Source organism: Melospiza georgiana, chromosome 7 (assembly GCF_028018845.1).
Source record: "Melospiza georgiana isolate bMelGeo1 chromosome 7, bMelGeo1.pri, whole genome shotgun sequence".
Lineage (NCBI taxonomy): Eukaryota > Metazoa > Chordata > Aves > Passeriformes > Passerellidae > Melospiza > Melospiza georgiana.
In genome coordinates, this window is record NC_080436.1 from 6,232,406 (window position 1) to 6,248,226 (window position 15,821).

Sequence of the window (15,821 nt, forward strand, 5' to 3'; positions counted from 1 at the left end):
AAGTTCCAATTGTTATCGGCCCATGTTTTCATGCTTTTCAGCATTGCAGAACTGAGCTCTCCAAAGAAACTAAAAATGAGATACAAATGAGATTCAGTTTTTTCTTGAAATAGATACTCACCAATAGTTAACAGAGCTCTTTGAAATGAAAACATACTTTATGTATATATTTACATTTCAAAACTCCACAGAGAATAACCAACAGTGCCACATGCCAGAAGAGATTAGAATGGGTAGAAACATTTGGCTTTTGGGAGTGGGTGGAAGGGGAAAAATTTTAATCAAATCCATTACCTGGTTATTGATTTCTCTTTGCCAGACTGATCCTGTGGAATACTTATAAAGCCTTTGACATTGAGACGTTTGGCCAAAAATATTGGATTAGACTAAGCAAAAGCTGAGCTTCTCATGTAATCTCTCATATTTCATTTATATGTGATTTATTCCTTTGTCCAGCAGAGGCTTTTTATTGATAAAAATAATGAGATTGAGAATCCCAAAGGAAATCTAATGCCCACCCACACATGTTTGTGAGGTAAAAATAGCAGGCTTTGTAAGCTTGAGAGAGAATGATGTTATGTTGAAATTGTTTCCTTGTATAAAAAGTATGAAGCTTTTCAAAGATTTTGAAATAAATAAAGCTACTTTTGAAATTAAAATTTTGCTATACTTAAAAACACCAAGCACACAGTGAATACTGTACTCTGGGGAACTGAATGAAAGACTTCTGAAATAGTTTTTTTTCCTTGCAGAATAAATGAATACAACTTTTTTTTCTTTGGGCTCCTGTATTAGCTCAGTTTGATAAAACACTTTAACAGATGTCTTGACTGCTAAATATGATGTGTTACATAAAGCCAGTTAGATGACTGAAAATTAATCGTACCACTCAAAAGAAGTTTCTTACCACTGGCAAATTTAGTATGTAATCTGGTAACTAAAGGCTTTATTGAACTATACAGGAATTCAACATCCTCTAAAAAATTAAATCATTATGCCTTTTCATGAACTAAGTGTTCAAAAGTCCTAAGTAGAACATACAGACTATCTCACGTTTCTTTCATAGCTATCAGTAGTAGTAAAAGGATAAATAAAACCCATCTGTTTCTGTAGTGAGACCTGAATGAGGTTTTAAAGACTATTTCAAAGCACAAATCAAAATAATTCTATTCCACAGATAGCCAACAGAGACCTTTGTGATTAACCTGAGCCTTACAACTCTTTTTTAACTTAATGCTTAGAGGGGAGTTGGTGGCTTTCAAGTCTCAGCCTTGTTTAATGTATAGTGTGAAACTCAGCATTCACAACTCCAAAGCCAGCAGAGAAAGTGTTCTGTAGCTCACTGTCCATGGACCTTTTATTATCAGTAATCTCCAAATCTCTTCCCTGGGAGGACTGTTGCTCTGGCTGGCTCAGTGGCCAGGCAGGAGGGTGAAGCTGACATTCCCTTCCTCCTCCTCCTCCTCCTCCCTGGCTCCCAGGTGTGCACAGCAGCTCCTGAGCAGCCTCTCCCACCAGGGCCAGTCCTGCCTTGCATCAGTTCCTCACTCTCCAGCTAAAAGGTGCAATTAATGGAACCCTGTAATGTAAACTCTGCTCATAAAACCACTTCCAAGATTTCTGTGCTGTCCATTATTGTTGTTATCTTATTGTAGTGCATATTTCTAGAGTCCCATATATTGTTATGATATTCTTAAAGTCCATACCGTCTAGCTGGTTTTCTACCATGCAGCTCCTCTCTGCTGTGCAGTTCCTCACGGCTTCACAGGGGCTCCTTCTGGGCTCTCAACCCACCCCCTTTTATCCCAGTTGCCTTCATGAGCTACAGCTGCTGCCCAACCAAGGATGCCGCAGCTGTAGCTCATCCAGAGCAACAGGACCCACCTATCCAATACATAGGACTCTCACTACATTTCCCCCTTTTTCTATTACTAACAGATGTATTCAAATACAATATAGATGTTCAAGTACAATATATTCATTCCCTTTAAAATACATGTTTTATCCCAAGACTCAAAGGCCTCGTACACCACACAAGTACAATACACACAATCTTCCACAGCTCTTCAGGCTGCTAGTTATCTTCCACAGCTCTTCAGGCTGCATACCTCTATCACGTCGGGGTCACCAATTGTTGTTGATATCTTATTGTATTTCATATTTCTGGAGTCCCATACTCTTGTTACGATATTCTTAAAGTCCATACCTTCTAGCTGGTGTTCTACCATGCAGCTCTTCTCTGCTGTGCAGTTCCTCATGGCTTCACAGGGGCTCCTTCTGGGCTCTCGACCCACCCCCTTTTATCCCAGTGGCCTTCATGAGCTACAGCTGCTCCCCAACCAAGGACCCCGCAGCTGTAGCTCATCCAGAGCAACAGGACCCACCTATCCAATACATAGGACTCTCACTACATATAGATATTCAAAAGGACTCCTACTATACTTCAGTTGTTGTATTCTTGTTGTTGTTATAACAATACATATATTCAGGCCCCCACAGTCCATCATGAATCCAGCAGCTCCCTGAGAGTGCAGACAGAACCTATCCCTGGGATGTGCTGCACATCTCCTGCCCACTCGGGCAGCTCATTCTCAGAACTCAACCCCTCCAAAGGGCATTGCAGAGCCACACAGTGCCTGCCCAGGGAATGACCTGTGAGGTGCAGGGGTTGTGGAAATGGTGTGGGATTGGGCAGTAATCCCATAAAGGTGCACAAACTCTTAACACCACTGGAAAAGCAATGTGGAGCACAACAAACAGGATGGTCCCTGAGCACATCACTGCCGAAACTATTTCATAACAGGGTTTGAAATGGTCCCTGAATTTCCAGCCTGCTCATCTCCAGGAGCTTCTTTTGGTTCTGCTGGCTTACATGTACAGGGTCACCTTGGTGTGACTGCTGACCCAGCCTGGGCAGTGCCTCTGAAGGAAGGGTGATAAAAACCAACACTTGAAAATCACTGGCTCCAAACTTCTCTTAATTTCTTCCTGGGGACAGATTTTTTGCAGACCCCAAAAGAATATGTGAAGGTCTCTTCTAAGAGAGAGCCTGCAGTAGCATAGTCAAATCCCACTGCTTAATGCTAAATTACAGTTTCCATGCAGACAAATGCTGCTGCATTTCACTAAAACAAACAAACATTAGATTGTAGCAACATCTTGTAGATCCTGGAATCATAACTTCAGCAGGGACTGTTTGTTCTCTAAGTCCCCCTAGTTCCACCAAACAACTACAGCATCAAATCTTGGAAGCCAGAACATTAAACAAAATGACATCATAGATAATTCCTGCTTCTTTTCATAGAAATAAAAATGAATCGAAGAATGGCATTAGGAATTATTCAAGTACAAGGAGAAATACATTTGATGTTAGTGGAATGTTTTAAATTATCTTGCTACTGTGACTAAAGAACCTACTCTTCTCTGTATGTCATCAAGTGCTTTTCATTTGCTGAGGCTTTGTGGGTCCTGTACCATCTTAGCTATTTAAATGATATTATTTGTAATTTGTAACTAAGAAAGCAGTCATTTATCTTTAGTACCAGATTTTGTGTGATTCTCTTCATACCCTGCAGATGTTTCTCACCACACACTGCTAGCAGAGGACATTATGATTGTCAAGAAGATTGGTGTGGATTGATGCTTCAGCAGCTCCCAGGACTGGGACACTCCTGAGCAGCACAGCCTGTGGGGAGCCAAGAGCAGCAGGGGTGGGGGATGAATACAGCAGGTGTATTCATTTCAATTGTAATTCACCTTGATAATCAAAGCACTTGGGGCTCCCAAACTACAAAGGCACATCCACTGAGAAATTCACAAGTGGTGCCTGGACCTGCCAAGCTGTCAAGCCTGATTTTTGCTCCTCAGTGTTTCCCTCCAAGCAGAGAGTCCTGTGAGATGCAGTGAGCAAGGAGCAGTGTCAGCCTGTGCCTGCTGCCTCAGAACATCTGAGCCTGCCTGGATCAAACCCAGCTGCCTCTCCTTTCTGGGACTGCCCTCCCTCCCATCACTCCTCAGAGGTTTCTCCATTCCTGTTCTGCTGGGCTTTTCAGTCCCTTCCTCCATTCCTGTTCTGCTGGGCTTTTCAGTCTCTCCTTTTTCCACACAAAGTCATCTCTAGAGAGCTTCTTCACAAATGATACAATCAAAAAAGAAATTAAAATAATGTAAAAAAAATTAAAATTAGGGGCTTACCTGAGTAAGAATTAATTTCACTTTCAGAGTTTATTCTGACTTCAATTCTGCTCAAGAATTTACTTTTTAAGGGGATTTTATAAAAAAAAAAACTTCTGAGAATTTTTGTATGATGAGAAAATAACTTCCACTATGATAGAGTCTTACATATACAATTTTGTATTTATCAGACACTGCTCTTGAAAACTTTGAGCAAATCTCATTATTCTGGTTCTTTTTCCCCACTCTGTATTGTCAGCAACATTTTGGACTTGGTCTTGAGCACTTAAACAGAGCTCAGTTACCCAGAGCCTGCTACAGAATTGCCCTAAAATCTTGAGTGAATTCAAGCCCACCTGGAGCTGCATTCCCTCCACAGCTCATTCAGTCTCTCTCCAATTCCTCACATCCTTCTTCCACAGATTCTGCTAATTCTCTCTCTGCAGGGTTGTCTTTCTCCTATATCCATGTACAGGTTTCATCTGAGTAACATAAGCTCCTCCAGCTTTGAGAAATACCACCCAGACATATATAAATACTTATGCTCTGGAGAACATGGATTTTTATTTCATCTTTCCCTTGGTAACTTCTTCAAGGGTATCAAACATTACATGCCTTTATTTGCATGTTTGGTGCATGAACATACTTATTCTACCTTTCCTTTAGTTTTTTCTACTAATTACTAACTGCCTCCATGTTTTCCAACAGCAACAGGACTTTTACCTGTGTGGATTTTCTCTAAGTGCTGTGGCAATTTTTATATAATAATAATAAATCGATAACAGTTTTGATTTCTTTCCTCAGGAACTTAGGAACACCAGAAACTCTGCTTCTTTTTTAGGAGAACAGGACATTACAAAGGAGTTGACAATCTGACAACTTTCAATGCAAGTTTTAAATAGCTTCAAGAACCTACAGTTTGTAGTTCAATTCAGAAATTCATTGTATTCCACAGAACCAGACAATATTTGCATTAAAAGGGCTACAAACATTTTAGAAGAGTTGAATTGATTAATATTTATGAATATATTAAGGACATTACATATTATACTAGCCCACATGCAGGGCAAGAATAAAATATTTTACTGTTCACTGGGATTTATCAGACATTAACACACACTTCTGCTATGCTGCAGAGCTTAATTCTTTAGCCACCCAGGAAGGTTAGTAACAAAGATAAATAAATCTAGTACATGCCATCTAATACCTTTGTGTAATTAGAGTATGGTCCTTAGAGGTACAGCATTAACATCCTCAACTTATCCTGGAAATTGGCAGAAGATGGAGATTTTTGTTTGCTATTTCAAATATCTGAGCCACCTGGCACACACAGGTGCATGACACAGCTCTTCCCCAGCTCTCCAGATTCCAACCACAAAACCTCTGTGTGTCTGTGACAGCAGTCATTCTCATTCCCTCATTCCTTCACATCTAGGAAAGCCACACTGAAAAACAATAAATTTTTCAACAGTGACAGGAGCTTGAAACAGCTAATTCATCTGCAAAGCAGCGTTCAGCCAGACCAGAGTAAAAACACTGGGTTTTTTTTGAAGTTTGACCAGGTGTCACCTGAGTTTCAAAGCAGGAAGCACTGTTCTCCTCCCTCCTCCCAGGTGCAGATGACAGGAGCTGTTTGAAGTTTTACTTTTATTTTAAAAGCTCAAGGCAATGCTTTACTGTCAGATCAGCAGGGAGCTGCTCTGCTCTCCTCACATGCACAAAGCCAGGCAGGTGCCCTTCATCCCCTGTCCTGGGAGCCACTGCAGGGAGAACACACGGGGCACCCAAAGCCTTTGTGCTGCCCCAGGAGCGACACAGCAGCAGCCTTGGAGCCTCACCTCACCCTGCTTTGATCACAGGTGAAACAGAGGTGACTTTCAGCATGAAATCACTGTGGAATGAAGCACACTGTCAGTGGGGGCATGAGGGGGGAGACTCCTCCACCCAACAACTCTTTGCCCCTAAGGCTCTGTGATGATGCTTAAGGACGCAGTCCTGGCAAAGCTCCTAAGGACAATCCTCATTTCTCTAATCCAGAGCCTAAACCACACCTTTACCTTGGTATTGCTGCTTCCTGGAGACACTGAGGATATATAAACCCAACTTTGAAGCACTTTAGCTTCAAGTCTCTAGATCTTGCCAGCCACCTGGCAGCTTTACCCCTGTTTACACAGTGGTGGCACAGAGACAACCATGAGAAAGCCCCTTGCTCAAGTAATACTCTGTGAGCACATAAACCCCCAGATTTCTGGGATTTTAAGTCATTTGTATGTTCAGAAGCATCAGTGAAATGCCCATCACAGCTCCCCTCAAATCATTAGATTTTGGGTTATTATTGCAGGATGCTGTGGCAGGTGATCTGAGAGCAGACTCGTGTGCCTGCACACAGGACACTTCCCACACCAGAGGTGCAGGTTGTTCTAAACCTGATTTTACAGAGAGAGAAGAAACTCAGAGAAGTGATCTCACAGAGAACAAACAGGAAAGACTATACAACTACGGAAGTTCTACACAGGTCACCATTTAATAGCCCAGTGGCACAAAAATATTTTTCTTTTTCACTTCTAGGGTGAACATCACTGCAAATCTTTAAACAACATTTGCAATGGAACAAAACTAGAAGTTATCTACATTTGATTCCAGAAAAAGAAAAAAAAATTCTATTAGAACTGTTCATTTTTACTTAATTGGTTTTCCTTCTGAGAAAAACAGATATATAAAAGTTTCCTATCTAAAAAAAAATTAAAAAAAATTAAAGTATGATTAAATGTATTCTGCCACATTATGTATTTTATGCAGTAACAGAAGACAATATTTTAACAGCACTGCTTTTGAATCACTCCAGAGCATTCAGCAGGAGTCAATTTATACTGCAAGAGAATAATGATGTACCTCAACTCATTTTAATTTCAATAATTGAATGAGAAATAGGAAAGCCTATTGAAAGGACTGTATTCTGGTCAAAGACTAATGAGAAAATAGTCCTGAGTCTCTGAGTCAGCGGGTGTCATGGTAACAATGCATTATCGAAATCTGATTAGTATGGCCAGCAGCCTTATAAATGATAACATGCTCTTCTAATTGTATTTCCCTTTCTTCCCCTGTGCTAAGTTTTACATTCACAACAGGTAAGAGGAAAAGGCAGCATTTTGTTTATCTGCAAGTTTAAACCATGTCCAGCACTAACAAACTCTGAAATCTGTCATGCAGCAATAGATAAATTTTCCTACCACCTTAAAACAAGCTTCCATTTCTCTCCTGCTGTATTATATGTAATTATTTAAGTTAAATATTGTCCTCTTCTTTTAAATGTAATTATTTCTAAGGATATAAAAATGAAAAAGAGAACACAGTGAAAATACAAGCATCTTAAGAAAAAGTCTATTTTTCTTAGGAGAAAGTGATGCAAGAGAAGAGTAAATGCATGTTTAATTCATCCCAGAAAGCGTGACTCCTGCTCCTTGAGGTTTTGAAAAGAAGGAGGGGATTTTCTTGTGTTTAGAGAACTATGTCTGCCTTTAGTAGCTCATTACAAACTCAGAAATCAGAAGGAACCATGAAATTAAATAGGATACATTTCCTCCTCGTGAAGAAGAGAGCTAATATTGCTCAATAAAATAAACACAATGAAAATACAAGGTTGAAGGCTTAATAATGCTCCTTTTATAACCAAGCCTCAGGTGAATAGCCTGGCAGACCTTTATTATACTAACAGTAAAGAACTCTATTTAAAATGCTGCCTCACAAATCTGATGCAAACTAATTTCAACATATAGAAGCTCAGCCTTATCAAATGCATTTTAGTTTTGAGAGTAAAATGGTGTCCTATTTTTCAACAGAAAGGTGAAAAAATCTACTTCGTGTTTGCCCTATTTCCATGACCCTTGTAACTTAAATATTTAATTTGTATTTTCCATGTTCACCTTCATTTATTAATTCAGCTTCAAATCATTAAGATGAAAGGGCAGGAAAGCTCATATTCTTTAGGTAAACCCAAATATTCTTAGTCATATGACAAATAATGCATAATACAAGAAATCAACTTTTCAGTATTATTAATAATGGGGCTGTGTTTGCCATAGTGCATAAACAGGGAAAAAATGAATACAGCAAGGCCTGAAAAGCTTATTACTCCTTGTTACATGCACTGCTATAGGGACAGAGTTTAAGATGTACAAAATACTAAAAGCCATCAGTCTGAAGTCAACATTGTGAGAGGCAGAGGAACATTTTATCTACATGTTTGGGAATTCAGCAGAGTGCAGGGGGAGAACACAGAGGCAGCAAAGCAGGAGAGTGGATGGAGGAGCTCCAGGAGGGAGCAGGGCCTGTAAAAGGACTTGTGGGAACCCAGGACATCCCTCTGGCTGTCCAGAACAGGCAAGACCCCTGCCAGGGGGCACAGAAGCCCTGGCACAGAGCCCAAAATGCCCCTGTGGTTTTGATTATGACCCGTGGAGCAAATTATCAACCTTATATGAAGATCAGCAAGCCACAACAGTTTAAGCAGAATACTACTGAAGTTATCACAGGGTGAAAAAGTAGATTTTGGGGTTTTTGGTATGGGGGTTCAGGAGGCAAGATGGAGGAATCTGGGCATGTCCAGCCTTCCTCCTTCTCCTTCTTGGCCTCCATCTTCTGCTGTGATATTGGCACTTTTAGACTGGTTTAGAGTAGAAGCTCGCTGTCTAACATAGGTGATAGGTATTGGGAAGTAATTGTAAACATTGTACACATAGTTTTTAGTATAAAGACATAACACAGCCCTGGCGGCAGGCAGAGTGCCTGGAACTGTTTTGCTGAGCTGACCTTGGCAGGGCAGGAGAAAATTTTTTATAGATAAGATACAATAAACAACCTTGAGACCTAGAAATGAAGAGCTCTGACTCATTCTTCAGGCACTCAGGCTGGGAAAAGAGACTTTGAACATTTCTGGGGGTCACTCTGAGCAGCAAAAGATGCTGAGAGGCACTGACCTGGGCCTGAAGCAGCAGCCTGAGAGCCAGTCCGTGTGTCCCTCCCCTGTCAGGAGGATGTTCCCATCGGGGAAGCCCCACGTCTTCCAGAGGTGGTCATCGCCGCCCGTCAGCACGATGTTCTTCCGGGGGTGTAAAGCCAAGCTGCAGGAGAAGAGAAAGGCAGGTTGTGTTCTGTACCAGCTCCATTTCATAGGAAACACATGAGATCCATTTAACTCAGGGCAATAGCCCCAGGAGTCTGATTCTGGATGGACTGAGCAAATGGCGATGCTTTCTAAGCTCATGAGAATTCAAAATACACGCTGTGGAGATGAGCTGCTGCTGCTGGTGCTGAAGACAAAAGAACAGAACTGATTTCTATGAAACCAAAATTGTTTTCACGCTCTCTTCAAGTTCCACTTAACACTCAAACAATGCTTTGAAATACTTTGTTTGGTTATGTTCTGACAAACATGCAAGAGGCTAACAAGCTGCACCAACATCATTAACATTCCCACTTATCCAAAATAATTCCAAAAAGCACCGATGTCAGCCCATCCCCACTTGTGCCCACAGGTGTAAAGTCTGCTACCACTGTGAAATAACTGAAATGATAATTACAGTCCAGGAGCTACAGGCATTGCCAGCACTTTAGAGCCCATTCACTGGGACTAGGTCAGAAAATTCATTTCAATTCTGTACTCAAAATGTGTTCCATGTTTTCATTTTTAATATGTGGCACGCTGCGATGTAATGGAAATCATACACTTAACACGCCCGTAGACTGAAAACTCAGTTTATTTTTGATTTAGCAACTGCAGTGCAGCTCAGAATGGATCCAGGGAAGAAAATCAATCTGTTGGAAAGATAACAAGAAGAGTATTTCATATGGATTTGGTTATTTGATTTAAATCATTGTAATGCCTTACTATTTTGTTGAACATCAAAAAGTTCTAGTAGTTGATTTTAGTCCCAGGAGTGGCTTATTTAGGCAGATTAAATCTGGAGTTCAGACTCAAACTGCAGTAATGGGGAGAAGAATCACAACCTGTGTGTGCACCTATTTCAGCTGTGCATCGGGGCCGACAGGTCGGAGAGAAAAAAGCTTATTAAAGCAGAATGAGAGGAGAGAGACAGACAATGCTAAGCACCCAGATGGGGAGAAAAGAGAGGACTTAGAAGGCACAATGTCATAAAAACTTCTTTTTTATTAGCACCTTTCTCCTGCACTCAATTTTGTTTCATAAAATTCCTAAACCAGAACCACAGCATCTACTATAGTGGGAAAAATAATTCCCTCTATCAAACCCATGCTAAAAATATATTTATGTCAACTAGAATTTCATCAGAAAACATCTTTTCTTGCAGTTTAATGCCCAGCCTAGGAAGATTCCTACAGACTCATCAGTTGAATCCATCTGCTCGAGCGAGGAGCCTGGGATTTACTCATTCTCCAGTTTCTTAGAAAAAAATGCTTTCTATCTTCTCCTAAAGAGGATAAACTTCCTCTGCATTTATAGGAAAAAAGAGAAGGAGGCAATGATGCTATTTAAATTCTCCAGAGATGCACAGAGAGCAGTTGTATCACTCAGATTGGCCACAGCAGATATCTAGAAGAGCAAGGGGGGAATAGAGATAAAAGGAGAGAATTAAAGGCTGAGGGAAGGCACCAGTGGCCTGCAAATTACAGGATGAGAAGAGCTGTCCCAGAATCCCTCTGCTACAGAGACCTCTGAAGCACCAACAACCCCACTGCTGCCCTCTGCATGTGCACACAGCTGACATTTTTCTCTTAACCTGCTTCAGACACTTCAGATCCCCTCCAGGTTTCCCCTCCAGATATTTCTGCTCTCAGTGGGGGCTGTTGTGAAGCCTTTCCATCAGCTCTCTTCCATTCCTCCTAAAGATCTTCTTTCTCAGTTTCCAAGCTGCATTATACAGCCTTAGATCACCTTCAGGTCACCTTCCATGCAGAGAAAATTTTACCTGGTGTGTTCCTCTAGACCCTGACTCCTCCTGAACAATCCTTACGCCCTGGCCAGGCTGCAGCTGTGCTCTCATCCATCCTCAGCTGCCAGGAACATTCTGCCTACCCTCAACCCTCCCAGTCCAGCTTCTGCAATGCCCAAACTTCTGCAGTGACCAGACATTCCTGTGGAGCTTTGGGAAAACCTATAAAGTGAATTTCATACAGAAGAAAATATCTTGCTGTCTGTATGAAGGCTGCAAATTTGTTTTTCACAGTCTTCCCTTTAAATTGCAGAGCTTTTGCAAAATGCTGCTGCTGTCCAATGTTTTTCTTCCTCCATGCCATTTTTACAGGCACACAGTGAACACCATTTAATTAACAGCAAATTTGTGACACAACTGCTGTTGAGCTGCTTCTGAGGAAGGGAAGCCCATTCATCCAAAAGGCATTCTATATGCAGCATTAATTAGGCACCCTTGTCTTCGTTTCTGGCAATCCAGCCTTGTATAGATTTTTGCTTCATCTCTGTTCACAGGGTCTAATTATTTCCAGCACAGAAGACTTTGGGTGGATTGGAATTGAAATCAATAATGGAACATGTGTGATAGGAACATTAGTTTTCTCCTCCTCCTCCTTGGGGATAAAGTGGGATCAGTGGAGACTCAGCCAAGAAAAAAAACCAAACCCAACAAAAAAAACCCTCTGGGAGATTTGCTGCTGTTGAGTATATAAATACCCTTGTTTACACAACTCACTCTGGCATTATAAGACATTCTCATCTCTTCAGCACTTGCCATGGTAGATATATAGTACTCCCAGTAATTTGCTTTCAAAACAATCATCGATTATTTTAATTTATTATGACTGAGCCATAAATAAAAATACAGTTTCTCCAGATGCAAAATACTTTCAGTCTCAGGGCTTTCCACACTTGACCACATCACACAAAATCAACCTTCAGGTCAGAAAGTGCTGCCCCCAGAGGGGCCTGGGGAACATCAGCTGGGGGTTTAATACAGCCACTCACTTGAGGGAGAGCAGAGCTCAGATCCATGTGGAGGTGAATTTCCTGGCACCAGGGTTACTGAAACACTGGAACCAATGTGCCATGAGCAGCCTGCTCTCCCAGCCTCAGCACACCCTCAGGTATTAGACAGGTAGATGGGTTCCATCGTGGTTAGGAGAGGGACTGGGCATTCCACACACAAAACTGACACTGCTTGGATGTGAAATAAAAACATAAATCGTCTCAAAATTAGGCACTGAGAGAACGAAAACCACAAAATTAATGACCAGTTTAGTACTCCTAAGTGACTTATCCAGCCTCACCCAGTTTCTCTGTGGCAGAAACAAGGACAAAATCCAGTTTTCTATAGTTTCACACCCAGGATTTATACAGAAAATATGTTCTCAATATAGACAGCATTCAGTTGCCAAATTCTGATACAGCATTGTACTGGATGCTGCTTGTGATATGTAATTTTTAGAACTTCATGACTTGATCAAATTTATTTGCATTCCCGGTACTGGCAAAGAGGTTTCTTGTTAATGCCAGTAGCTGCTTTCAGACCAGAAAGCTCTTCTGCTGCATTTCTTACTCCAAAATATGAGAGCAGGAAAGTTCCTGCAAGATTAAAAAAAAGCTCTCCAATGCATTTTTCCTAGTGACAAAAAGATTGCAGCCAACATTTTCTTACATAAAAAAATCAGCCTTGCTCGCCATACCTAGCACAGGAAATTTTGGGCTGAGCAGTTATATTTGGGTGAAGTTACAACTGGCTGAAAACCTTGGTTTTATAGTGGAAACTGTTGGGAAATTGCTGATATTTCTTTCTCTGTCATCAAGGTGGGTTTTGGAGGTGAGGATTTGACATGCACTGAATTCCAGAGGATGGATACTGGTTACAGCCTCAGAGGAGAATATATAAATAAATAATATATATATATAATATATATAAATAAGAGGGCATTAACAGTCCTACTGAAATCAGTGATATTGTTCACATGCACATACTGTTATATTGCTGGGCTGTGCCCTAAAAATCTACAGAGTTTGTAAAATCTGAAATGTTATTCCGGCCTGATTTTGCTGGACATGAGCCAGTTGTGCTAAGACAAAGGACACATTAATCAGAGCATTAGGAACAGTTCCTGTGGCAATGCATGTGTGAAATGCACAACCTAACCATGTTTTCCCACCCATGAGCTGCCACTAAGGTGCTCCCACTCACTTTTGAGGTGCCACCCAGCCAATGCCACCCAGCTTGGGCCCAGGAACAGCTGCTGTGGGATTGATGCTTTAAGTTCTAGCTTTCATATTTTTCAGATTTTGTACTGCATTAGTGTATAACTCCGAACTTCATATGAAGTGTTAGCAAGTTCTCCTCACAGTTTAGTCACACAAAACAATCCAGCCTGAGAACCAAGGACACCATTGCAGCTTCAGGCCCAAAAAGTAAAAATTAAAAAAAAACAACATATTGAGGAGAGCAAACTGAGAGGCTGGGACTTACCCTAGAGCTGTAACTGGACCATTAACCCCAATATGGAAATGGACCAAAACTTATAAAAGTGTGAAAACTCGTGACTTGGGGTCCATCTTGCACGGAGCCACGGCCAGGCTCTTGTACTGCCCAAGGTGCATCTATTGAAGGTGCATCTATTAATAAATACCTGTTTTTTTCTTTAACTCTGCCTAGCCTCTGTTCCAGACAGCCTCTTTAGGCATGAGGGAGGTCACTATTCCCTCACACCCACGCTCCAAGGATCTCACTACAAACAAATTTAGCCCACACAGACCAGATCCAGGCAAGGCCCGTTTTCCCCTCACGGCCGGCTGAGGGGTGCCAGCGGCGCCATGGAAATTCCCTCCCTGCCAAAGGGGAAAGGGAGTGCCAGAAAACACAGAGATCACCCTTCTGCTGCAGCACATGCCTTATTTCCCTCCTTACCTACCTGATGGTGGCTGGGGATGAGGAAAAGCAAAGTAAAAACCAAGGTGAGCAGCAGCACTGTGAGGGCAGCGGGAGCAGCTCCGGCCGCTGCCCCACAGAGCCCCTCAGCCACACCGGCCAAGGAAAGGGGACAAACTGCCAGAGAAATGCTCTCAGCTGAGATTTACCTGCCAAAAAATTCAAACTAAACACTGCAAAACAACCTAATCAATCATTTTGCCTGTTGCAACTCATCCTCTCTCTAATATAGTCATTTCTGCCACCTTTTTTATCTTGGCTTGAGTTACCTGATCTCACCTGACAGCGTTCTTCAGTAATAATTGCAACACTGACATTTAATTCAGGGTTTTATTATGCAACCGTAGCATAACTGAATAGCTTGCATTGCTGTTTGAGGTCTTAGAATTTATCTAAGAAAAATGGTTTCAATAGAGAAAATAAGAGCTAAAAACAGACAAAAAATGGATAAAGAAAAAAATCCCTACCAAACCATTAAAGAACATAAGAAGGGGGAAATACTCAGAGCACAAAGCTCCTATCTTTTGTTTCATTTATATAAATGCCCATCTGGAAGTCAGTGATAGATCTCAGTCACAGCAATGCTGAAGAAACCCTATCCTGTCTGGTGAAATTCCTGGATGCTTCCCAAGCTCCTATGACTCAGGGTTTGGGAGGGAGAAAACTTGCTAAAATCCTGATACACCTGACGTTAACCTTCTAAACTGGCCAGCAGACCTTGGTACACCCTAGAAAATAATGAGAAAACAGTCTTCCAGAGACTTGAACTTGTATCTCTAGAGGCCAAGCAACCTCCTAACTCACAGTCGAGTTTATGTGCTTGTTTTAGTCTCCATGCACAGAGAATCTTCACTGCCAGCTGTAGAGCAGCAGCAAACATATTTATTCCTGTGAAATGGAATAAATGCACACACTTTCTAACTTGGCAAACCCAGTTCTCCTCTCAAAAAGAAACAATTTCAGGAACTGGACTCTCCCTACAATATAAAGTGCCTCCAAAAAGAATTGTATTAAACACATCACTCTAAGTCCCTGATAGAGACACAGTTGTGATAAATTCAGAACATCCATTTTGTGGTGTTCTCTGATCACTTTCTGTTTATTCACTCCATGTGCAATTATGAAAATGCATCAATTTAACTGAGTGTTGTAACCTATCCAGGTTTTACTGCATTAGATCTGACCATGTGCCAATATAAAATCATCTCCTTCTTAAGAACAAAGTTTGGCCCTGGATCAAATCTGAGAAAAAGTCAAAACTATGCTGTTGATCCACGTGTGTTTTCAGAGGTCTCATCCTTTAAAGACACATGCATATTCCTGAGTTATGCAGTACCAGGAATAGTGCCAATTTCACAGCATAGCAACTTAAAAACATCCATAATCTGGTTTAAGATTGTCTCCTTAATCACATCAGGGCAAAAGGATTTTTTTAGAAGCTTTGTAATAACATACAAAGTGTTTATGTCATTATAGTCTTGTGTATTGCAAACCTCTGCACCCTAACATTAAGCTTTTTACCTAAAATGTCTGTAAAATAACAACAGGCATGAATCTAAATTACTTCTTAAGAGAATCTTTGCTTATTAATTCCTTTGATTGTGCTTACAAGGTTGTTGATAATTACTGCAGGCCACAGGAGGAAAAAAAGAATAAAAATCACTTAGTCTGCAGCATCAGCTGTTACCCATTTCAGAAACAACTCCCTTCTAACCTGCTTTAAACCAGAGCAGCAGGCAAGGAACAAAT

At 41.1% G+C, this 15,821-nt stretch overlaps 1 protein-coding gene across 1 annotated transcript in view; it reads right to left on the reverse strand.

Annotated features, from left to right (window-relative positions):
- The window catches only part of SPAG16 (sperm associated antigen 16), a 379,082-nt gene that overhangs the window by 193,127 nt on the left and 170,134 nt on the right, over positions 1 to 15,821 (reverse strand). The window contains exon 11 of the mRNA XM_058028073.1: positions 9,150 to 9,293. Coding sequence (XP_057884056.1) covers positions 9,150 to 9,293 — 144 coding nt within the window. The remainder of the gene's footprint in view (positions 1 to 9,149; positions 9,294 to 15,821) is intronic.